This window comes from Antedon bifida, chromosome 4 (genome assembly GCF_963402885.1).
Source record: "Antedon bifida chromosome 4, ecAntBifi1.1, whole genome shotgun sequence".
Classification (NCBI taxonomy): domain Eukaryota; kingdom Metazoa; phylum Echinodermata; class Crinoidea; order Comatulida; family Antedonidae; genus Antedon; species Antedon bifida.
In genome coordinates, this window is record NC_136229.1 from 16,108,164 (window position 1) to 16,136,088 (window position 27,925).

The 27,925-nt window shown below is 35.1% G+C and overlaps 1 protein-coding gene across 3 annotated transcripts in view; it reads left to right on the plus strand.

Annotated features, from left to right (window-relative positions):
• Window positions 1-27,925, plus strand: part of LOC144840543 (protein kinase C-like) — an 88,456-nt gene that overhangs the window by 32,528 nt on the left and 28,003 nt on the right. For all 3 annotated transcript variants that reach the window (XM_078696378.1, XM_078696379.1, XM_078696380.1), the window contains exons 4-7: window positions 15,118-15,229; window positions 17,293-17,421; window positions 19,669-19,822; window positions 23,520-23,748. In XM_078696378.1, the coding sequence (XP_078552504.1) occupies window positions 15,118-15,229; window positions 17,293-17,421; window positions 19,669-19,822; window positions 23,520-23,748 (624 nt within the window). The remainder of the gene's footprint in view (window positions 1-15,117; window positions 15,230-17,292; window positions 17,422-19,668; window positions 19,823-23,519; window positions 23,749-27,925) is intronic.

Here is a 27,925-nt window from a genome sequence, read left to right on the forward strand (position 1 = left end):
CAGTACAGTAGAACCCCTATTAAGGGAAAACCTTCACTACCTAACAAACTGTCCCTTTAATAGGTGTGTCAAATCTGATTCACATACTATAGAGAAAGAAAAAATCTTTACTGAGTTGGTGACCAGCAAAACCATTCATAGCTCTTTCGCTATTAGTAATTGTTAGCATTTGCAGCCTTCAACTGCAGACCATAGTTGCATATGAATGCTGTTTTTTCATCTGGTCTTATGATAAATTACCACACAGTATTTTCATAAATATTAATGATCGTTGTTTAATCCCTAGTGAGATATGATATGCATACAGGTTTTCCTAATGTATATTTGTTTCTGTTGAACATTTATTTCCCTGCTTTTTAAAAAAAATGTTTCTAACACATACACCCATGGCCTCCATTCAAAAAGAAAAGGAAAAAAGTAAATCGCATTTTGAAAAACTATTATATTCATAGATTTAAAAACAAGAAATAATTATATAAACAATGTTTGTAAAGCATGCTGTTGAGGGCCTATATAGTTTTTTCTTAATATCTCAGACTTGCCTATTAATATCCCAGGCACCTTTTATGTTTGTTTAACTCTATTCATAAATAATAAAACAAGGTAACTGTTTAGCATCATGGCAAAATAGACAGAACTCAAATTAATTTAATATCACTCTGCATAACACACTTGAATATAAAAATATGTAAAAAAACAAAGGAAATGTAAACAAATAAATATATAATAAAAGCATTTTTGCCAACAGTCACAGGGCCACAAATGGATGTAAATTAAGAAAAATTAGAATGCAAGAATTTACTTCACTGAATTCACATCTTTACCTTTTTAATTCTTACTTATAGAATTACTTATAGGCTATAATAGAACTCATAATTAGGGTACTTTTTGTTTTGTTTCATTTGCTATTGAATAAATAAATAAATAACACTTTTACTGGTTGCAACCACATTAGATAGTGAATTCTGGTATAAAAGTAGTCATAGTTGATTTCCACCTGAATTTTTAAAAGTTCAATATTGAACTATGAGTGATGTCATAGCCAAATTAAACAAACAGTAATGTTTTATATTGATTGATCGATGTTTGGTTTTTATTTCAGTTATCTGCAAATTTAACTTTAGCCTATAGATAACCATCATAAGTTACATATACATACATATATTACAAACAACGATGTAACAACTATGTATGTATGTAATGTATGACTCAATTGACCATCAGCTTTATTAGAACCAATATAAATTTTAATAAATAACCACTTGAGCTATATAATTTATTAATATAATAAATATGGCATGGTACTAGTAATTAATTTTTACTGTAGATATTAGATTGACCTAGGAGAATTGATTGAAACTCCTGGTGATATTTTTCTCTTTTAATAATATTTTCATGCTTGCTTTAGTACATCTTTTAGTCTATTTTCAGTAATCTCAAATTTTCCACAAAAGGTTCAATTTCGTCTGATTATTGTAGATACTAAACAACATCTTGACAGTACATAGTACGATTTACTAGCTGCATTTTGGTTTACTAAAGTTTACTATGTGTTTCAATATATTTCCAACAACCCCCCCGCCCCCACCCATCATTGTAAGGTGTCCCAAAGGTATTTCTGACACTCTGAGATTGTATAGTTTCTTAAGCATGCTTGAAGTTGGTTGGTTGGTTTTCCAATTGCTATCCAATAAAACATCTGGCTAGGCTTACATATTGTTTGTATTGCTTTTTCTGTATTGATGCAACTAAAACGTTAATTGCAAATGTTTTGATTAAATAATTATATCAAACAGAATATTCCTTGCAGAAACAGAAAATAATTGACAGTGTATTCATGCATACTAAAAACATATTATACATATTATCTATCACATCATATTTCATCAATGAATTTCGACACAGGCAATGCATGCAAATGATCAAAGAACAAAACCAGCAATCTGGACATGGTAGCTAAATGAGTACAAAAATTCAAAGAATTTGACAGAGAAGATGTACAGTACAGTACAGTAGAACCCCTATTAAGGGAAAACCTTCACTACCTAACAAACTGTCCCTTTAATAGGTGTGTCAAATCTGATTCACATACTATAGAGAAAGAAAAAATCTTTACTGAGTTGGTGACCAGCAAAACCATTCATAGCTCTTTCGCTATTAGTAATTGTTAGCGTCTATATCGTGCCTAGCTTACCTGTATAAACCGACAATAGCCCGTGCTCTCCAGAGGGAGGGCTTAGATACGAAAGTGAAAAGTTCTTAGAACACCCCTGTATTATAATGGACCAGTCCGCAACCACGCCCTCATGTGGGAACGTACCAACGTACCACCGTCATCATTTTCTTTCGTAACGTGAGAGCGTTACGTCGTATGATACCAAGTGTTAGGATTGTACACTGTGCATACTTACAAAGAGTTCTACTTCGCTGATTACTAGTTGACTTGGCCAGGATATTGAGTGTATTCCCACGGCCTGTTGCAGTACCAGCGGTTGATATATTGTTCATATATCGTTGATCCGTTTCAAATCGGGGTCTTCCTTAGATATAAGGAAGATTTAAAAGGAGAAAACAACACCCACTTTATTGGATTTTAGGCCGCTGAACGGCCACGCTACCGGAAGACAAAGGAAAAGCAATTTGCATTGCCACCTGGACTGCCTCAGCTGAGGCGTGGACGCACTGTTGCGTGAAACAACAACAAAGCCGTCGTCAGGTTGTATTGTTCCTTTTTCTTGCTAGGTTGCGTACTGTGTCCGCCGATATGCCTAAGTCTGAGTGTTTGCAATGCAAGGGCCAGCGTGCGACAGTCAAGTGGGACCGCCACTTGCTGTGCATTCACTGCCGCACCTGCAGTCAAGAGTCGCCGTGCGACATTTGCGTTCATTGGACGGCTTCGCGGTTTCGGACGTTGCCTCGTCCGTCGGGGCGTGCGCGGGTGGTAGACCCCGCACCCGCGGAGGTTCAGGTGGAGCCCCCGGCCCCGCTAGCAGAAGAGACCGTAGCGCCGGAAGTTTTGCCGGACGCGCCTGCAACGGCCGCTGCGCCTCCACCGCAGAGTAGTACGCAGGACGAAGGTTTGTCCCCAGCCGTACTGGAGGCAATCGCAGCAGCGGTGCGAGCTCTACCGAGGGAGGCTGTGCCCTCGGCATCCTCGCTTAATTATCCCCCTGTGCCAGTACTGCCTCCGCAGTACTTTCAAGGTCAAGGAAGGACGGACCCATCGCCGGATGCCGGTGGGTACGACAGTGATATGACCATGACTTCACTGCCTAGTGAAGACCGCTCCGAGAGGGCTGCACAGGGCGGAGACGGACTGCAGGCTCTAGTGAATCGTGTGGTTCCTGCTGTACTTTCGTACATTGGTGTAGAGTACGCTTATGACGCTCCGACGCCCGCGCCGGCTTCGAAGAGATACTCTACCTTTGGAGTGCGTGCTCCATTGAAGCGGGTCACGACTTGTCCAGTTGCGCCGCTGGATCCCGAACTTGTCGCTAGGGTAGAGGCTATAGCGAAGGAGCCTAAGACCCGTAGGGCTGCACCGCAAGACCTCGCAGCAGCCTTCCCGCTTCCGCAGGACCAATTTCTACGCTACGTATCGGCACCACCGATCCCGGATGCAGCGAAAGAACGTGCGCGCGAGGATCAAGGTCTCGACGCCAACGGCAGATTTCTGTCTCCTTCGGCCGCAAAGACAGAGGAGGCGCTAATCGCGGTCGACCGTGGCGCACGCGAGACGTTAAGAACAGTCTCGATGTCGGGCTACCTTCTGTCGTTCCTCGCGGATCCGGACCATCCACGGCACCTTGACGCGGACGTGATCTGCTTGCTTCAACAGATTACGGGCCTGGTCGCGGACCAACAGGCGACTATTGCATTGACCTCAGCCGCCGCGCGGAGAGTCAATTGCCTCCAGGCCACGGACATCGCGCCCGCGCACTACCGCCGCTTCACAACTAGCGAGTCGTTCGGTGCTGTGGATCTCTTCTTCGGGAATTTCGCCGAGAAAGAAGACAAGTGGGCTCGCGAGCGAGAGGCACGTCGCGAGACGAGATCGCGTTTCCCGAAACGCCAAGCGAGTCGTTCGCACTCGCGTCCAAAGCCTCCAGCCCCACTGCCGGTGGTGCCATCGCGCGCTATCTCACATCCGCCGCCGTCGGTCCATAATCAGTCTGAGGTTGGGCAGACTCCTGGGCCGTCGCGTCCCCGTAATTCCCGCCCCGCGCGTGGCGGTAAGCCGGGTAGGGGAGCACGTCGGGACCGCGGTTCGCGTCGTGGTGACCGCAGGTACCGGTGACGTGCAGGCGAGGTCCGTGCCGTCGGGGGCCGGACCAGTGGGAGGTCGCCTCCTACGGTTCGTCCGAGAGTGGGAGAAGCTGATGGTAGACAGCTGGATTCTCTCCACAATAAGCTACGGCTACCGCATAGAATTTACGAGCCCTCCAGTGTGTGGAGGTCCTCGTCCGACCACAATCCCCAAAGATCCAATAAAGCAACGAGCGCTTATGGACGGGATTGCCGCGTTGCTCCAAAAAGGAGCCGTAGTAAGGGTCGAAGAACATCATGCGGGCTCGGGCCACGAATCAACCGTATTCTTAACCGAAAAGTCCTCGGGAGACTGGCGACCAATTCTAAATCTAAAACGTCTGAACAAACGATTTATTCGGCCCCGCAGGTTTCGGATGGAGACAGTCTCATCGATCCTGTTAGGGCTAAGACGAGGAGACTGGGCCGCATCGATAGATTTAAAAGATGCGTACTTTCACGTACCAATCGCAAAAGAAGACCAGCGTTGGTTACGGTTTCGAATCAACAATTGTCTCTACCAGTTCGTCGTGATGCCGTTCGGCCTATCAACGGCTCCGCGCGTGTTCACACGCATCGTCCGAGCGCTCGGTGCGTTCTTTCACAAGCACGGCATTCGCATATTCATGTATCTAGACGACTGGTTAATCGTGGCTCAGTCCAAGGACCGGCTGGTGAGCAGTCTCAATTTCGTCCTTCTCGTAACGGAACGTGTAGGGTTCTTAGTGAACCGGGAGAAGTCGTGCCTGGTGCCGACTCAACATCCCATTTATCTCGGAGCGCAGATAGATCTCGTGTCGGGCAGAGTGTGCCCCTCACAGAAACGGGTAATCAAAGCCCTTGCTGCTATACAAGGCCTGATTACTGCTTCCGCTCCGACAGCATACGACTGGCTGAGAACGCTAGGTTTCCTAGCCAGCTTTGTAGATCTAGTTCCGTTTTGTCGGCTACGGATGCGGCCGCTGCAACTTCATCTGTTAGCCTTCTACCGGCCAGGTTCAGACTCGTTAGACAAAGTGGTCCCGATGTCGGCGTTCATTATAACGCACTTCCAATGGTGGCTAACGGACGACCGATTGTTGGTGGGCAAATCAATTCAGAGATCGATTCCGGACATCCGAATAGAAACGGACGCGTCCGAAGCGGGTTGGGGCGGTTGCTCCAACCACAGTCACGTCTCCGGCGTTTGGAATGCCGAGGAGGCGTTAGCCCACATCAATCTATTAGAACTTTGGGCAGTAGACCGAACGTTGAAAGCGCTACTTCCAAACATAACAAATTCACACGTCCATGTCTGCTCGGACAACACAACCGTGGTCGCGTACATCAACCGACAAGGAGGCACGAAGTCTCCGACTCTCTGCTATCACACATGGACGCTCATACACTGGTGCATCGCGCACAGCATAACGCTGACTGCATCGCATATTCCGGGCAGCCAGAATGTAGTCGCGGACACGCTGTCCCGACTCGCCTTACGCCCGACCGAATGGCGTCTGTTGCCGAGCATAGCCAACCAAATATTCGACCACTTCGGGCGGCCGCACATAGATCTGTTTGCGACGTCAGAGAACACGCAGCTCCCGACGTTCTGCAGTCGATACCGGGATGCACGTGCGTGGGCGGTGGATGCCCTGTCCATGTCGTGGGACGGTTTATGGGCATACGCGTTCCCGCCAATATCGATCATACCAATAGTTCTGACTCACATTCAGCGCTTCCGGTGCCGAGTTCTGTTGATCGCACCGTTCTGGCCTCGTCAAGCGTGGTATCCGCTTCTGGCCAGTCTTCTTTACGATCACCCGCTGCGTCTTCCGGTCCGCGCGGATCTACTGACGCAAAATCGTGCGAGGTTCTCGACGATCAACCTACAATCCCTGAACCTGACTGTTTGGCCATTGTCAGGGATCAGCTCAGAAACTCGGGCATTCCGGACGGCCCAGCCGCCCTGGCGGCCAAATCTAGAAGACAGTCGACTCTCACCGTCTACAACAGCCGTCTACGACACTTCTTTCGCTGGTGCAGACAAGAAAACGTAGACCCTAAGGCGATATCCTTGGGTCAGATCTGCGCTTTTTTGCACTACCTGTACGAATCAGGCTTGCAAGTACGCACGGTGTCAGGCTACCGGTCCGCGATTGCGGCCATTACTCCGCCATTTCAGGATGGCTCGACGGTTTCGACTTCCGCAGTAATCACGCATTTGTTACGCGGTATGTTCAGAGAGCGACCTCCGTCTAAGGTCTTAGTTCCACGTTGGGACGTTAACGTCGTTCTATCCGCACTCACGCGTCCGCCGTTCGAGCCAATGAGCAAGGCTTCGTTATACAATCTGTCGCTTAAGACAGCGTTTCTGGTGGCGTTGTCCTCATGTAAACGCCGAGGCGAGCTGCATGCGCTCACGCTAGAGCCAGGCCATATACGATTTGAGCGGGGCGGAGTCCGGTTAATATTCAGGAAGGACTTTCTGGCCAAGTCCCAGACGTTAAATTTTTCGCCGCCGGCTGTGTTCGTTCCATCAATGTCCGCATTCTCGGGGGTAGTAGAGGACAAATTCTGGTGCCCGGTAAGAGCACTCAAATTCTACATCCACCGTACAGAGACGTTGCGAGAGGGTATATCTCACTTATTCGTCACATCGGTGCCCCCGTATCGGCCGGCCGCAAAATCCACGATTGCTAACTGGGTCGTGGCAGCGATTCGGGCCGCTTATGAGTCGTCCAGCACTTCGCCGCCGGCACATATGCATGAGGTGCGGGGTGTTGCTACATCCTGGGCGTTGTACGCTGGTGTTTCTGTATCAGACATTATGACAGCGGCATGGTGGCGGACACAGTCTACGTTTACTGCGCATTATTTAAGGGACATTTCTGCAACCATGGCGCCAGTAGCAGCAGCAGTGCTAAAGCCTAGGCTATAGGTATGTACACTTCACTTGCTCTGCTCTTTGTTAACTTACTCCCACCGCCGACTAGTTCTAGTCCGGTGCTAATCTGGCTATTGTCGGTTTATACAGGTAAGCTAGGCACGATATAGACTACACAAACCAGTAGTGGTGTTAGTAGTCTATGAGTGCTAGCTTACCTGTATAAACTCCCTCCCGCCGTCCCCGCAGTCAAGTACGCGGAAAATGATGACGGTGGTACGTTGGTACGTTCCCACATGAGGGCGTGGTTGCGGACTGGTCCATTATAATACAGGGGTGTTCTAAGAACTTTTCACTTTCGTATCTAAGCCCTCCCTCTGGAGAGCACGGGCTATTGTCGGTTTATACAGGTAAGCTAGCACTCATAGACTACTAACACCACTACTGGTTTGTGTAATTTGCAGCCTTCAACTGCAGACCATAGTTGCATATGAATGCTGTTTTTTCATCTGGTCTTATGATAAATTACCACACAGTATTTTCATAAATATTAATGATCGTTGTTTAATCCCTAGTGAGATATGATATGCATACAGGTTTTCCTAATGTATATTTGTTTCTGTTGAACATTTATTTCCCTGCTTTTTAAAAAAAATGTTTCTAACACATACACCGATGGCCTCCATTCAAAAAGAAAAGGAAAAAAGTAAATCGCATTTTGAAAAACTATTATATTCATAGATTTAAAAACAAGAAATAATTATATAAACAATGTTTGTAAAGCATGCTGTTGAGGGCCTATATAGTTTTTTCTTAATATCTCAGACTTGCCTATTAATATCCCAGGCACCTTTTATGTTTGTTTAACTCTATTCATAAATAATAAAACAAGGTAACTGTTTAGCATCATGGCAAAATAGACAGAACTCAAATTAATTTAATATCACTCTGCATAACACACTTGAATATAAAAATATGTAAAAAAACAAAGGAAATGTAAACAAATAAATATATAATAAAAGCATTTTTGCCAACAGTCACAGGGCCACAAATGGATGTAAATTAAGAAAAATTAGAATGCAAGAATTTACTTCACTGAATTCACATCTTTACCTTTTTAATTCTTACTTATAGAATTACTTATAGGCTATAATAGAACTCATAATTAGGGTACTTTTTGTTTTGTTTCATTTGCTATTGAATAAATAAATAAATAACACTTTTACTGGTTGCAACCACATTAGATAGTGAATTCTGGTATAAAAGTAGTCATAGTTGATTTCCACCTGAATTTTTAAAAGTTCAATATTGAACTATGAGTGATGTCATAGCCAAATTAAACAAACAGTAATGTTTTATATTGATTGATCGATGTTTGGTTTTTATTTCAGTTATCTGCAAATTTAACTTTAGCCTATAGATAACCATCATAAGTTACATATACATACATATATTACAAACAACGATGTAACAACTATGTATGTATGTAATGTATGACTCAATTGACCATCAGCTTTATTAGAACCAATATAAATTTTAATAAATAACCACTTGAGCTATATAATTTATTAATATAATAAATATGGCATGGTACTAGTAATTAATTTTTACTGTAGATATTAGATTGACCTAGGAGAATTGATTAACCTTAATTAAAGGTAATATTTTGAATTATGATGATTTATTATAATTAACTAAAATTTGATTATCCAAGAAGTAAAATCCAGAGACCTTGGGCCTGTTTCTGCTGAGCAGAAATGATCGATTATTTTTTTAATCGATTATTATAAACGGCGCAAAATGAAATAACCGATTAAAAACACTCAATTCATTACGTGTTTTAACTGATTATTTCTTGTTTTAACTGATTATTGCGGAGCAGTTTTGAGCTGCAATACAAATAGCGATTATTGACCACACTTTGACCTCTATGGCTTAAGCACCTTCACTTCTGCTGCCTCTCGCTTATGGAATGACATACCCGCCTCTATTAGATCATGTTCGTCTACTATTGCCTTTAAATCTGCCTTGAAAACTCATCTTTTTCTTGAGATTGAGCTCTCTCATACACCGCGCCTTTGATCACTTACTGCTGGAATTGGCGCGTTACAAATTCATACTATTATTATTAGAGTATGGCAACCCTCACTCACAGAGCATGCTGTTTATTTGCGCGATCGAACGAAAAAGCTAGGCTAGGCAGAGTAGATAGGATGTAAACAAACTAACTCTCATCGGCCTTCCATAACTTGAACAGCTTGGTGGGTATGGATGACGTGATTTTTAAAAAGCGATTGTCAGATAACCGAATAACGTCGGAGAACATTTTCAGTTGTAACGCGATCAATTCTGTGGTTTGTGGTACTTAATAGGAAAAATCGATTATTTTTATTTTTTCAGCAGAAACAGACCCAATGTCAAAAGTATTCTTTTTGTTTTAACCTGTTAAATGCAATTATTTAGGCTAGGCTAGGCTAGTTCATTCTTCGCTAAAGGTATGAGGTCTAGGCCTGTAGTAATATAACAGATATTGACTGCTTGTATCTACTCTTTCTCAACTATGCATTTCGGGAAAATATAGTCCTGAGAAAAATATAATGTTATAATAAGGGTTGGGTCCAGTAATCTTATCTTAATACACCTGTATTATATTTTGCATAGTAAATACCTGTCCCAAGTTGGTTTAAAATCCACTCATTCCATGTGAACACCCTCTATGTGAACACCCTCTATGTGAACACCCTCTATGTGAACACCCTCTATGTGAACACCCTCTATGTGAACACCCTCTATGTGAACACCCTCTATGTGAACACCCTCTATGTGAACACCCTCTATGTGAACACCCTCTTTACAGATGGCCACTTGTAGATTGTGACTAAATGTTAATTGCAGATGTGCTTCACCTGTTGCCTCGGAATCTTCATTCAAATAAAATAATAAATTTAAAATTCTATATTTAATATCCCACACATGCACACACCTGCCATTATGTCATTTATATATTTTTTTTTTACAGTATAATAAAAACAGAAAATAATGCAAAAATTATCAGGTTTTGTTTATAACAAAGTTTTACTGAGATTATTGTTACTTCATCCACTGAAAATCTGAGAGTTAATAATGATAATTTTGCTCCTATAATTGGTTTTTTATTAATTAATAAACTATGTAAACTATAAAAAGGATAATAATGGGGTTCGTTTGTTTGTACCTTTAGGGCAAAGAAAATACAAACAAATCTCTTTAGCCTAGACGTTATCCTTTGGCAATACTTTTACTGAACTGAAACTTGAGATGTTGGCGGTATTTGATGGCATAGAACGAGCGAAATAGATCTCCATCAACTATAATGACGTGTTTTGCATGTTTATTTAATGGTTGGTGAATATGCGAGTTAGAGTTTAGCTTTGGCAAAACTGTTGTAAATCCACTGAATCATCGTATCTTAAACACAGAGATAAAATGAATTGGAACGGATCAATCCATCTCTCAGTTTACGACTGCTCTGAAATTTGAGTTACTTAACTAACTATAGTAATACTAAAAAGGACATCTTTACTCTGTCCTAAAATGTGCGGATATCAGAATGCATTTGAAATCGTATATAAATATGCTTGTAATACATATAAGTCCTAAATATGTTCATAATCGTAATGATATCTAAATGCATGAGTGAAGATGAGGAAATGCCGTCAAGCAGGACGTTGTCTATGATGGGTTAATGACCATCCTTTATCATGCAGTGTTCAATATCTCTTTGTGCATACTGGTTGTTTTCAACTCCTCTGTCGCTAATTTCTCATACAAATCTAATGTGTATGATAGCCTCACCGATAAATCTGAAAATGCCGAAAATCGCACCTCATTTGTGGAATAAAAATTAAACAAGAAATGGTTTTAAATAATGCATTAGTAAAAACATAATACTTAAAGATGTATTGTCCTCCAAAAACATGAAAAATGAAGATTAATTAAATCAGACTTTGAATAGGTTATTTTGTTAATTTAATCAAGTTAATCACTTCTGTAGAAAAACAAATTAAAAAAAATTATGTTTTCCTTTATAAAATGACTAAATAAATGGTTAACTTCAACCAAAAATCCATTGGCTGGCAGCCAATTTGACTATTTTTTGCTTTAAATTATAGTTTTTCAGGTAAATAATTTTTTTTTCGATCTAATTTTTGGTCAAAGTGGATAATTATTATGTGAAATTAAAATGGCACATTCAATAAAAAAATGTTAAATAATTATTTTTTCAGGGGGACAATACATCTTTAACGTTTCTTAGTGACCATATGAGCGTATTTATATTGGCAATAGAAATGAAAAGATATTTAGGCACTTACAAATGGAATATATAACATTATATTAACTTTCACATTTATCGCATAATTTGAAAGCATTTTGGACGCAAAGTGTTTGAGAACTGTGCATTATAATACGAGTAAAACAAGTTTGCTATAGTTATATTTACTTCATAATTTGCGAAAAAATATTGTTAGAAAATTGCCATAATATGGATATCCAGTGAGACGGTATTATGACAAATAGACAGTCGCAATAATATTTATTATACATATCAGTATCATTTCAATCCCAATTCTCTTAAGAATAAATACACAATATGTTTGCATCACTTGGATGAAACTATCTGATCTGAACTGTGACCATGATATTATTTTGAATCAAATTTGATTTATAAAAAAAACATTATTTCAAAACACTGACTACCCAACATATAATTAGTGTATAAATGTTGTGTGTTTATATATTGATTTACAATTACTAATTACATTAGTTGGTTTAATTTCTACTACTCACTATAGTAATTCAGAAATACAGGTACCACCAGTTTTGTTACATTTAAATTAACCCTGACATATAGGATCCTATAAGATGCGAAAGGATACTATAAAATCAGAGTTATTTTTACCACTTAAGACAAATCTTATAGGGCAAATCTTTTTTAGAAAAATAAAACATCAAGTATAACATTTTCAATAATCTATGGACACATCATATCAGATCTTAGAAGATTCTATATAGGGCAAATAAGTAATATAGGAATAATTCTATAGGACAAGTAACATAGGATCCTATAAGACTTGCCATATAGGATTTTAGAGTTGTCTGTAGGATAAATAGCATCCTATACAATTCTATAGGACAAGTAATATATGATCCTATAAGAAAGACCATATAAGATTTTAGAGTTGTTTGTAGGACAAATAGCATCCTAGACAATTCTATAGGACAAGTAATATATGATCCTATAAAAGAAAGACCATATAAGATTTTAGAGTTGTCTGTAGAAATAATAGCATCCTAGACAATTCTATAGGACAAGTAATATATGATCCTATAAGAAAGACCATATAAGATTTTAGAGTTGTCTGTAGAAACAATAGTATCTAGACAGTTCTATAGGACAAGTAATATATGATCCTGTAAGAAAGACCATATCAGATTTTAGAGTTGTCTGTAGGACAAATAGCATCCTAGACAATTCTATAGGACAAGTAATATATGATCCTAAAAGAAAGACCATATAAGATTTTAGAGTTGTCTGTAGAAACAATAGTATCTAGACAGTTCTATAAGACAAAATCTTAAAAGACACACCATGTAGGATTTTAGAGAAATGTATCCTAGTAAATTGTATAGGACAAGTTGTACAGACGTTATTACTTTAGATTCAATAATTATCATAAAAAAAGTAATATGATGTCTGCTTATTCATCGTGTTATATTTAATGATATTCAAATTGAAATGTTTTTATATTCTATTTCATTAGTATTCAGTTATTCATATTTTAATGCCTTTCAAGCTTTGTAATAATTGCATGTTTCTGAATTGTGTTCTATCATCATGTAACTGCTCTAGGCTTCTGTACATTTTAGTATGAGGAAGCTGTATACTTGTACATGTATATTATGTACATTTTATTACTTGGGTATGTATTACAAAAGAAAATCACCATATCTTCTTTTTCATATCATTAAAAGGCATGTACATTTCTAGGCAAATATAGAAGTATTTGACATCCGGAGTACCATCTAGTTTGCCTCGATGGTCTAATAGTAAGCGTCTACTTATCAAGCAAAAGTCAGAATTTTAATATCAGTCTGTATATAATTTATACAGCCATTCTTTTCTTAGTAAAAAAGTTAGAAATTCATCAAAAGTAGAATCGCTGTTGGTGTTTAACATGCCATAATCTGTGTTGGATTAACTGATATTTTATATGATTTACCCACGCAAATGTTTAAATTTTTCATCAGAAAATGGAGCAAAGAAGAATTATTAAAGCTTTATTACGTAGAATTGATTATTTTCACCAGTTCATTTGTTTGCTGTTATTCAAACATACCTTTAAATCAAATATATTTACTTCTGACACTATGACAGTGAGATTAATAGAAACAATTTAATGAAGAAGACAAACTAATAGAGTTTGTATTCCCTAATGAAACCAATGAGAGTTTAATATCAAGCCACGTATTATGACCTTACAGCAAGGCAATTTACTAAAGAATCTTGATGGATGTATTGTGCAAAACGTAAAAGAAGTTGACAATACTAAGAGTATGAGGCCTTTAATATGTATTTAGGCCAGGGTTCTATAGATTTACATCATGATCAAGTTACTCCCATGTGAACCTACAATATCACTAATGTGAAATGTATTTCTACTTTATACTGGGAGACCTCTTCAGTACAAGACTGTTCTCCCAAAGTGCCTAGTAGATTAGCACACAGTCCTGGAGACAAACCTCCAACTCTTTTTGAATAATGTACCAAGGTCTATCGTGCATATGAGCAATAATACACAGCCTCAGGACCAACAGCTTTACATCTCATCCAATAGATGAGGCAATGAGAGTAAAATATCTTTCCTATTAAAGGACTATGACAGTTATCGAACCCATGCCTCTCACATGTTATTCCGATATCCCTTAGCGATACCATGTGAATTAAGCATATGAATTTACAAAAAGTAGTTAACCAGTAACCGTAATAGTTTAATGATACTTCCACTGCATCCTGATTGGAAAATAATTTAATGTTTTAGAGCAGTACTTCGGTAAAATAATAATTCATATTAAATATTAAAATAAACAGTACAAGGAAGTTTAAGCTGAACATTTCTTGATACATAACATCAATATTTAATAGTTATAAACATAATAGAAACGTTAAGTTCAGTTATTTTAGCATAGTATCTAATTACGGTATGTGGTTATCAGTTTGTTCTCTGGGATGTAATCCATTTTGTAAAGCAAAAACACTGATTTCCTGTAAACTTTATCCAAAAATGTTGTGATACTGTATATATTTTACTTTATGGCAAAAATTATTTTATGAAACAAAGAAACTACTGATAGTAATTTCTTGTTTCTATTTAGAAAAACTGTTTTCAATACTAGTACTACCTAAATTGTTATACTGCATTATCAATCAAATTAAATTGACATACAGATGGATAATTTAAAGATAAGATAATAATAGTTCTGACTTCTTCAACTTTACTAATCCATACAAAAAGCTTTGCCAACTTCAACTTGAGTGAATTTAGAGAGGAAATATGACATTGTTTGTTCTGCACTTTACAAATGTTAGACCATCAACCATTTAATTCATCTAGGTCAGATTTTTTTTCATAATGAGGAACTTTAACCATGTTCATCCTCGTTTCCCTTTGTTTTATGACTTCCTTTTGCTGCATAAATGCAAATATGTGGTAATAATTAGATTTTAGGCCTAGATTAATGTTTTGTATATCTTTATTTTCACTATTATTACTTGTCTTTGCCACCTTGAGTAAATTGAATAAATACATACATAAATTAATGTTGTTGTCATCTTTTAACATCTTAATTTTATTGTTATGAAATAATACATTAAATTTTAACATGTTGTTTTGTCTTTTTTTAAATAGGACCCAAGAAGTCAACATAAGTTTAAAGTTCATTCATATAGTAGCCCGGCTTTTTGTGACCATTGTGGATCTCTTCTGTACGGGCTATATCACCAAGGAATGAAATGTCATTGTAAGTAAAATCATGCCTTAATGTTCTACTCCATTCAGTGATGATGTAGTACAGTCTGTACTTGCTACTTTTACACCCTGCTTATGCTACAGTACTTTACCACACCCCTTGGTTCTTTACCACACTGCCTGGTTCTTTACCTCACTACTTTGGTTCTTTACCAAACTGCCTGGTTCTTTACCTCACTGCTTGGGTCTTTACGAAACTGCTTGGTTCTTTACCAAACTACTTGGTTTTTTTTACCAAACTAGGCACTCTTTTCCACACCATTTGGTTTACCAGTATACACCAACTGGTACTTTACCACACAGCTTGATACTCCCCAATGTTTGGTTCTTTAATACAAAACTGATTAAAACTGACAAATTAATTAGATTCTTTCTTTAGATATTTAAAAATATAACAACACTTGTTTAAATTGAAATATATTCATTATAGTGAACTGAAATGAATAATGTAACATGCAATATTAAAACACTTATCCACTTTGAACTTTATTTTAACCTTTGCATTCTCAAAAGATTTTCTTTGGGAATTTTATCCAACATTCAATTATTCTAAGGAAACATAAAACGCAAGAAGCAGCTATTCAAAGGATTATATGAAGATTTCATGAGTTTTTATGCATTTGTTGTTAATAGGAATGAATGAATGTGTACATTAACTACTATAATTGAGGAAGATAGCATTTTGTAATTCTGTGTTGAAGCTTTAATGTTATCTAATTTAATATATAATACAAGTATTATCCCAGAAAATGTCAAAGGTTAGACGATGATCATAAAACATGTACGAGGTTTCATAGTCTGATTAACACAATCAATTTTGATTTTGTATTGTTTATTGCTTGTATGGTGATTAAAAGTAAAGCTTGAAGTCAATGTATTTAAAAAAATAAAATAAAGTTTAACAAAGTCATCATTTATTTTTTAGCTTTACTTTTTTTCCTTGTGGAAAAACATGGTGTACTGGAAAACTTTTACTAATTTCTTTAGTGGCACAAATGCATTTGTTCAAAACAATAAAACTATTAAAGTCTTACTTTGTCTGTAATGTCAAATTTACTATGTTTAATTCGAACTTAATGTGTTTGGATATCAAATGTTCTTCCTTTTCTATGTTAAGTTCAGATTAGAAATAATGTGTATAACTATAATACTAGTATCAATCAATATTCATGTTGAAAAGGCTCCAGTCTGCCGCCGTTCATTTTTTATAAATATTTAAATGTCTAGCAGGCATTTTAATTTTCCTTGTGAAAATTTATATGGATTCCAATTCTTAAGACTTAAAATTGTTTGTATTTCTAAGAAAGTTTTTTTTTTTAATGTTTATATTCCTCTTTATGATACACCTAATTGTTTATTTATCATACTTCCAAAGTCTAGATAAATACTTTTGAAAATTGGTTTGTTGTGCTGTATAGTATCTAGTTTTATTTACTGTACTTGTTGGTAGTCTAGACAGAGACAGCCATACATATAGACACACTCAATACTAGAAAAATCTTCACACTTTAATACATGCTAGAGTGTTTTTTAAAACAGAACTGATTTGATGGACGTCTGCGAAGAACTTTGCAAACTAAATGTAGGTGGTTAAACTATTAGAATGTACATTTTCTAGTATGAAATATTCACTAAAATAAAAAGAAATGTTCAACAACTTTATTCACATTTAATATAAAATACAATATGTGAAAAGGAGCAAAAAAATTGGCCTTTCCCTTATATGGAAAAACATTCTGTATGTAATGAAATTAAAGAGCAATACACATAGCTACAGTTCCAGAGGCAGATCCAAGTTAGGGCAAGCTATTCTTCTCCTTCCATCTTTCCTAAATTTAGAAAAGTTTAGTACAATGCAAAATATAGACCAATATGTTAAGTTCAGCACTTTTTTAACTTTTCCAAGTATTACAAAATCCACCACTAACGTAGGCCTACCACCCACAAAACATCTATCTATCCATTTTTCTGTGGAAGAAATTTAGACATACTACATTTGACCAACTACAACATTGAGGAATTCATTTTAAAAGCTGTAATGTTTTTTTTTTTCAGCTTGTGAAATGAATGTACATGATCGTTGTATCAAACATGTGCCGAATCTATGTGGGTCAGATCACACAGAGAGACGTGGACGTATTCAATTAAATGTCACTGTTGAAGGTAGCAACCTTCATGTTAAAGGTATATTTAAAGGAATTATGTTTCTTTCTTTTTATATCATTTTATTTATTTGACCAGCATAATAGTAATACATTAATATACAAAACAACAACAAGAGAAAAATGTTGGGTAGGGACAGCTTAAGCAAAATATATTGCTGTAACTCAATTGAGCCAAGAAAAAGAAGTGGAACAAATTAGTTCAGAAGGCTAGATTGAAGAGAAAGAAAGAAGGATTTTCAGGTTGAAACAAGTTCAAAGATTTTGATAACATTTAGCAACATTATCTTGATAACATTTAGCAACATTATCTTGATAACATTTAGCAACATTATCTTGATAACAATTACATTATTATCTTTATAACATTAACACCATTATCTTGATAACATTAACATCATTATCTTGATAACATTAACATCATTATCTTGATAACAATAACATCATTATCTTGATAACATTAATATTATCTTTATAACAATAACAATATTATCTTGATAACATATTATTATCTTGCTAACATTAACATTTTCTTGATAACAATAACAATATATCTTGATAACATTAACATCATTATCTTGATATCATTAACATCATTATCTTGATAACATTAATATTATTATCTTGATAACATTACATCATTATCTTGATAACATTAACATTATTGTCTTTGATAACATTAACATGATCTTTATAACATTACATTATCTTTATAATATTACATTAACTTTCCTCGTCAATTCCGATGATCATGAACAGTAAATTCAAATTATTGACAATTAACTTAAACATCATTATCACTTAATACTAAAATCATTATAACCATCTTTATTTTCACCATCGTTTTCTATTTATTCTAATATAACTAACACAATACCCCTCCCAATGATGTATCAATCATCTATCAAATACTTTTTTGCTTTTTTATCCCCCAAGTAAACAATTTCTCTTGGGTATAACATATCAAGCCAATTTGTTGATAAATTACCTAATTCATTCTACAAAAAGTTGAATTAATACATAATTGGCAGTAGAACCTCAAATACCAAAATAACTAGTTTTTAATTTGTTACCTAGTAATTATGAAAAATCTTTATTAAGCAACTGTACTACTATGGTGATTTTGAACCCTTGCTAATCTTCATTAACATGAATACTAATATCTCCATCATTACCCTTTTTCTCTTTTCATTAATGAACGTTTCTCTTCTCTCTCATAAACTCATTTAACCATTTTTCATCCCCTTCATTAATTACTCCCACTTCATTCTCTACTACATCACAGTCAGTCATCACAAAGTTCTTCATCAGCGTAAGCATAATACCTACCCACCTCTTTACCTATGCAATTCTCATCAACATGTCCATTAATATTCGTTCCCTCCAGCACGTCCCTTGTCAAAACAAATCACTCGGACAAGTTCATTATTACTCTTTAGAAATACTTCCCTTCTATAAATTTACTTTAATTGAAGAATTTATTTGAAGTATACTTCTCTTAACCAATTGAGATTTATTATTTACAAGCAGTGGTTTTGTGGTGTCTAAAATAATGTATTGCTGTCCTGGAAAAAATGTTTTAAATTTATTATTATCAATAAAATAGATATTAATTATCATAATCTCTTACAAGTTTCAGATAGAATGTTTTTGTTTCCTTTGTCGTCTATTTCATGCCCAGCTACCTGGATAAACCAACATTAGCCCTTTCCCACATAATGAGGGACAAGTACGAAAAGAAGAATTTTTAGTGGAACATCCCTATCTGCAAATGAGAGAGTCTGTAATATCTAGAAAGAATAAATATATCTTAAAACAACTGAAATACATGAAAGTTGTAATAATGATTGTAGCATCAATATCAACATATGTTACATAATCTATCTATAATTCCAAAATTTCAATTAATAGTATCACAATGGATGCATGATATTAAAAACATGTGCTCGGTATTGCATAAAATAGTTCAATGATAGGTATACAAGTTTTAATTACTAAAATGCAATGCACTTTGTTAATTACCATTTATCAAAACAAAACCAGTGTTTGTGTTTAATAGTATACAGATAAAATTGTATTATTGCAAACATCTGTAATAAAATTTATGCACTCATGTGGGTGTTAATTTGAAAATTTGATTGGAGCTTGGCCATGTCATTAATACTTTCCAAATGCCATCTCTTTGACAGACATGAGACAGTACAGAAAGTTTGTGTACCTTAAAAAAATGAAGTATATCAAGAATCATATGCATTTTCCTCTTTTTCAGTTCTATCAGCAAAGAATCTTATTCCTATGGATCCCAATGGATCTTCTGATCCATACGTGAAGCTTAAATTGATTCCTGATACCGGAAGATCTAAACAAAAAACAAAGACAATCAAGACATGCCTTAACCCAACATGGAACGAGTCATTTGTATTGTAAGTTTTATTTAGTATTTCTTTTGACATAATATTTATATTTATGCCATTCATTTCTGAAGCTGGCCTGAAATACAAGATATTATTCTCATCAGGTGTCTGGGTGTGAAATTCGGCCTCCAAGAAATAAATTCTGAGATTGTCCTAGTAATATTTTTAACAAAACATCATGACTTGCCAGAACACTGTAGTCTATTTCGTGCCTTGCTTACCTGGATAAACCACAAATAGCCTTATTCTTCTCAAAGAATGTGAAAGTAGACAATTCATTGAATACCCTTTTCCATAAATGGTACAGTCCACAATCCATGCCCATAATTTGGAGCATCATTACAAACCACCAACACATTCCGTTTCGAGACATGTAGGCCTAACAGGGTATGGACTAGCTTTCCACTAGCATACAGTATTTTAATTACAAGTCAAGATATAAGCACATTTCATTCCAATTGATACAGTGTAATGTTCACGTAACAAGTAAACGTGATAGTATTTGCACTAGACATTCTTATGTGTCGATCTAATAAATAATTAAATCAAAGATCAATATTTTGAATTAATTTCCATAAAAGTGGCATTCAATGCCTAGAAAAAAACAAAGCAAAAAATACAGAAACATACAATATTCAGATGAGTTTTTATGTTATGACAAAATGTGCTTTTCTGATTCATTTTGTGATAAGGATAATAATCATATGTCTTTATAATGATCATCTCTGATCTCATGGGATTTTCTGCACGTGTCTGATTTCTAACACCTGATTATTATATACTTATTATATATTCACATTATTTCAAGTAATCCTTTCAATAGTGAGTATAATATAATCATAAAATTGTAGAGAGTATTTAGAGATAATAATTAAACTATTAAGAGATAATTAATGAAACTATTAAAGATCGAATGAAGAATCACACAAAAGAGAATATATAAATAATATTTAATACACTGACAATTTAAAAAAAATGAAACTGAATAATTTCTTGATAAATGTTTTCTATTTTATCAATGAGAATTTTTTTAATAACTCTGCTGTTTATTTGCCTGTCAATTTCAAAAGTACTGTACCATTAAATATTTTATTTGAAAATGTTAAATATTTTTTCTGACATTTTATAATTGATCATAACAGCCTATAAGTTTCTGTTGTTTTATATTCTGCTGATATTATTAGCAAACATTTGTAAGAAATATGTTCTTTACTGAAAGAATTCATCACATGTTTTAAATTTGACATTTAAAGTATGTGCCATTGCCACTGAAAATAATTGAAGCTGATGTCTGTTAATATACATTAGCTTTAACATGCTTCTGATTTAAACCATTTTCTTCAGCTTGACTTCTTCTAATAATCTTTAAAGTTAAACAAATAAATATGCCAATTAAATAATTATTCAATTTTATATGGATAATAATAGATCAATTTATATATAGCTAATAGCTGTATATGTCAACAAGATGTAAACTTTTCAATAAAAGACTATTATGTCCAAAGTAGCTGAAAACAGACATTTTAATAGATGAGTTAAATCTCATCTATCCATAACAGGGACTATACATTAAAATTAGTACACCAAGATAACTCTTCCCACCCGCATCCTACTCATCATAAATGAAATAATACAATGTAAATCATAGTGCTATAGAATGTTACTTTGCCAGTCAGGTTTGATTTTTTGAATGAACCCCACTTTTTCCTAAGGTGCCCTTTTCAATCTAGAGGCCGTAAGATATTGATGAGTATCTCTTTCATTTATTTAGTCAAAGTTATTGATTCCATTCAGATTTTGAACTTTCCTCTGCAATGTAACATTTGGGAACAGAGAGTGCAATGGTAATACAGTATAAGAGAAGGCCTTAAGTGCTGTCTTGTTTTTGACATCTCTGTCGTTACCGATCGACACATTGTATAGGACAAAATATGTATATTAAGTATATAATCTTCTTTCACTTGTTCATTTATTTATTCTGTCATTCAACCAGATTTAATGAAAGTATTAATCAATTTGCAATCATTGATTAATATTTCATTTTAATTTCAAATTATCTGCTCCAATGCAAGATAAGACTAGCGTATACAATAGTCATACAGAATGCAATAATTAGAATTGCAAGCAAATATATTCAGTGCATTTAGACGGATAGTGTTCTGCCAGCCAGAATACAAATTATTAAAAAGAACTCTGTTATGCTATAGTGCGTCTCAAATCAGCCTATTAACTCTCAACCTAGAAAACATGACATTTAAAGATGTACGTAAAACATTAATGTACTAGAGTTGTGTGTTTTTTATTGATTGTCTGGCTCAGAAAGGTCAGATTGGAAACAGCGCTTTGTACATGTTGCATTCGATGAGAAAATGGCACATCTGATTCCTTGTCTATTTTATATAACAAAACTCCTAATATGTGATTCTTTGTCTATCTTATAAAAGAGGCACTGTTTTTCTCGAGAAGTTACAAGAAATAGTTTAAATCTTCAACAAGTGAAATCTATCCAAATGAGAATAAAGTAGATTTGTTTTTACTGTACATAAAGATAAAACTTGGCATTAAAAGACATGAGAAAGATAATACACAAATGATAAGATTTTATATAAAATTCATTGAGTGTGTAAGTGACTTAAGCATGTGTGTATCGTTTTGGTTTGTTGACACTACCATAGTTGTGTATAATGTTTACCGAATCTATGTTTTGAAAAATATCTGAGATAGCCTGTGTAGGTATCCAAGACAGTTTTGGCATTATGTCCGTCTATCTCAGAATTACGCATAATTTATAGATTCTTGTTGAAAGAAGCCGTGGCAAAGTTAGCAAACATAAAATGTACAAACCCTGGTATTGGTTAATGAATTTGCTATAATTAGAACATAGTTGATATGCATACATGTACTGTTAGTTTCCATCTGAAGAAACAAGATCTGTCCGCATTGATAAATGGGTGAAATATATATTTAAGATGATTTCATTGTAATTACTATTTCAGTCATCAATTTACTGCTAATCTACAGTGAAACACTATAATGAGTAGATTATCAAGTGTCATCAGTCTTGTAGAGTGGTCGAGGAAATTGACAAATTTTCTGTCGTGCATGTCATTGTCTAAATCAAACAAATTTATTTCATAAGGCCTATCTTTCTGCCACCAATTAGAAAAACATACCTGGTCAATTGTGGTAAATACAGTTAAAATATTAATAAACAATTTAAATATTTTTTAAACAGTCACAATTTACATACAATAATAAACAAATGATGAGTGCTCATGAAAATGGGAAGAATATTTTCTTGATTCAAAGATTCCATAAGTAATCTATGTTGAATGATAGGCAAAAGATTCTTTCAAAATGCAGCACTCAAAATTTAGCTGCAGAGAAGAATAGTTATAAACGGCCAACAATACAAGTTGGTTTTAGAACCTGCAACTACGACCTGCCTCATACAATTATAAAACATTTACTAAAGCTGCAGTGTATAGAATCAAGTGTATAAAATCATTAGGAAGAACATTTTACTGTACAATATAACTAATATTGAACTGCACATGATATGAAATTAACCAATCAAATGTAAGGATATCCGAGTATAACCCATAGCTGTGGATCCCTTTCCAAAAGGATGTTTCAAGTTGATAATGACACAAGATTTTTAAAATATGATATGATGTTTAAATAGTTCCATCTATGTCTTATTTAGCCCATTAAAGGAAGAAGATAAAGCGCGTCGTTTATCAGTTGCAGTATGGGACTGGGATAGAACCTCTCGTAATGACTTCATGGGTGCGCTTTCTTTTGGAGTCTCAGAGCTTTTGAAAACACCAATGGAAGGATGGTTTAAACTTTTAAATGAAGAGGAGGGAGAATATTACAATGTTCCAGCCGTAAAAGAGGATGAAAACATAGCTGAAACTACACTAATGCTTCAAGTAAGTTCAGTTCCTAATTTTAAATTGTTTATCTTTGCAAAAATTGAGAGAGCAGTATGGCATTGGGGATTATCAGACTAGCATGTGATAAACATAGGTTTGTGAAGTGTCTTGCACTCCTAAAGGGCCCTCCAACACTAGGTAGTTGCATTAATTCCACTACTCGTGCTCTGGGGCCCATGGGTTTAGCAAGTGAGCACTCATAGCTGCCACTGGCTAAACAATAGCATACAAAACCTGGGCCTAGACAATATTGTCTTCAGGTTGGTAAATGGCAATATGTTTGTTAATATCAAAATGATGGTACCAACCACAGACCACTGCCCTCTCAACCTAGACATGCTTTCCACATGCTTGAAACATATATTTTGTAATGGCTATCTTTCTATTGATAAAACAAGCATCATCAAAATTATGGTTTATTTTATGATCGTTGACCCTCATCTCTCATTTGATAGTAACATGGCAAACAGTAGCTTTTCTAGATAAGAACATCTCGTTAACATATCACTCAACATTGTCTAATATATTAGAAACTGCTTTTGACAGATTTATTTAAAATTTGAAAAACACTGTGTCGCTACCGAGTTGTAAAAACGTGACTCAATAAATAACAATGAGTTATCGCATTATGGATAATCAACTTTCAATTAAAAAAAATAGATTGTCAATGCAAAAAACAAATCAGCACTCTTGTAAATACAGTACTCATTAAAAATGGCTGACAGATTTCGATTTTTTTTAGACATAATTTTAATCTTCTTTGACATAATGTTAAGATATATCATTTTTAATAATCTTTTATCATATTTAAATTTATTCATGCATATCATCTAAATATAGAATTTATCAACATCTAAATATAGAATTATAAACATCTAAATATAGAATTATATACATCTAAATATAGAATTATATACATCTAAATATACAATTATCAACCATTAAATAAATTCAAATGAATGTTGTATATAGTATTATTTCAGTTAATATTCATAAACATTTGATGAATAAAGTGATTAATAAAAATTTATGTTTGATCGTAAAAATTTTTGCTGGTACAACATTGTTTTAGCTGTTCTGTTATAATAAGGAGCTTCGGATTTGCGACCTATGACAACCTATGAACAATAAGTTAGGTCATGTCAATTCATGCAGGGAAGTTGAGAATGCTTCCTAGCTGTATTTCAAATACCGACATGGATTAAGAAGTTTCTATGTCCAGATGACTATTAACACTTTGACTGCCAGAGGTTTTTCCAGTTAGAAACTGCCACCGCCAGCGTTTTTAGCCCAATTCGATGTTTTTATTAAAGCTGATTGAAACCATGTATGTGATCTGATTTATATGTAATTTAGACTAAAATAATCATAAAGATTTTAGCTTTACAATGGTACCAAGAACGATTTTTAAATCGCAATATGTAAATCGTAATAGTAAAATGAAAGTAACCCACTTTTTGAGTTTTTCGTAGTTTCGCGCAAGAAAGTCGAGATATTCGCGATTTTGTGCAAGAAATCACAATATGAAAATATCGCCCGGTGAGATCAATAAACAACAAAAAAGTTACTTACACGGCACCGATAGGCCTATAAAAACAAATTATCACTATCGAAAAATATATTACATTTTATAAATCATAAATCTTACATCAATGTTTCGCCAAAATCCACATAGTAAAGACACCAGGCCTAGTTAACCAGGCCTAAAGTTGGTCCGGAACCGTTTTACGACTAGGCCTAGGCTAGCCTAGTACTACAGTACTAGCCTAGATAGTAAACTGATGATAATATCCATACCATTTCAAAACAAGTTTGTTCCGTGAAACTCGGTCACTTTCAGTAAAACACCAAAACAATTAGGGTATACATACAATAATAAAATTAAAGACTTCATATTGAAAATGACTCCATTATTTTTTATTCAGATAACAAACAAACATGTCAATCCACAAAAACCTTTGTAATGCTTCGGCGGCATAGCTAGCACGCGACCGATACACAATGCGCCAAGCCATCGCTCTACGCGCTACTGTGATGCGCGGTGTTTGTTATTTCGACAGGTACCATTTTGACAGTCGTTCGTAACCAGATTAGTTACTTTCAAATTGTAAAATATTTACGGTCCAGACCGAATATAGTGTTCATATTTATAGTATATACCAATAATTAACCTATCTACCGGATTTCGTAAAAAAACGCGAAAAACGAAGATCTTCGTGTTTGGCAGTCAAGCGTTGTGTTTCCAAAAACGAAGATCTTCGTGTTTGGCAGTCAAAGTGTTAACGACACATCAACATGTAGTCCAAGTTGCATATCAAAAGCTCCTTACTATAATATGGAATGTGTACAGTATTTATTTATGTGGCCCATAGGTTACAGCATTTTTAAATGGTCAACTGCAAAATTGTTTCAACCAAGCACAATTTTGGGTGATAACACAATTTTAGATGGTAGATAAATGATGTTATAATGGAATATTTTTTATTTAAGAGGCCATGTCCAAATTATTTTTCTGAAATTAGGGTAACTACAGTTTGTTTACAGTGTTTGCAGTGATTGCCTCATAAATTTCTACATTTGCAATAAAATATAATTATACATTGCAGTTGCAATTTATGATTTTAACATGATCTCTTATATCATGAATTTTGTCATCTCAATGAGTTATACAGTATGAAGGGACTTCTTAGGGGTCAATAGCGTAGGCTCAAACGTCTCAAGCACTAACAGAAACACATAGACAAGCCTTCTGATATTTAGGTGTTCTACATTCTTTAAAATTCTAACTGATATGATAGACCTAATATATATTCAAATCAGGTTTGCTGCATAGCACTACGAACCATATAACAACTAGCAATTAAAGCCATCCTCATCAACAATTTGAACCTACACCCTTGCTACAACCAGGTATACCATGATATCTAAAAACCAATTACTTTTGTTTATAGAGACAATATCCTTCAACCTATAGGGTAACTTCGGCTTAAAACTTCTATTAGTTATTATAAGATATAAACAATAACAATTGATACATTTTTTAACAATGTGCGAATAAATAAGCCCCCATTAAAAAAATTCTGACTACAGGACTTTTTGTAATGTTAAAGAGAGGAAATTCATCAAAATTGATGGCATTTATGTTACCAAATGGAAAAAAAGTGTAATATCGAAAGAAAGAAAAAAGCTATAATATGGAGAAAAAAAATCAAATACTATATTACAACAAATGTCTCCTTTGAGATATCCTCTCCAGAGGACACTTTATCTTGAAATGGATGAGGATAAATATATGTTTTGACATTACAACCATGGAGTAAAGAATTACTCCATGTTACAAGCAACCTCTAATCACGGGACATCCTGATTAAGGGGACAATGTCGTGGGTCCTGAAGGGTTCTACTTTATTTGAAAATAAATTTAAAAATTCCTATCTTATAACAATACAAACTATTTCCCAAGCTCAATTTAAAATAACTAAAATAATTCATCTTTTAAAATTGTTCAAAGTTGTTTGTAATTGCTGTTTTAGATTCTTTAACACATAAGAGTAATTTACATAACTGTGTATGTGAACATCATTTTTCTAAAACTCCTACACAATTAATCCTTTGTATATATTGACATCCAAAAATCTAATTATATTTGTGGATGATGTAATTAGGTGATTAGATACAATTTGATTTATGATTCTTTCAAATTAGTTTTCATGTGCTGTTTATTATTATCAGTAACTTCTACTCATAATGCACAAAAACATTATGGAAGCAAAATTGATTGAAATCTACACATATAGAAACAGTGAAGAGTCTGAATAGTAGAGCTCCTCAAAACAGACCAGTATGTGGTTTGTAAATAACAGTTTAAATAGAGGGCAGCAGATCATATGAGAAATGATTATTTGGTTTTCAGAAAACATTATACCTTTATATTGATTTTCCATTACCCATTAGGTAGTAATTGGTAGTGGCATTTTAGTATTTAGACAACAGAGAATGTTAAGTTCACGCTGCTTTTGCTAATAGACCAACATCTAAAGTGGCACACATTAAAACCTGCTTAAACATAGAATGTGATAGATTTGGTTTTGAATTTAGGTCAGTGTAAAATGTCTATCTTTATCATTGATTTTCACCATGTTATCATCAATAGTGTCCTCTTCATCATGTTTTC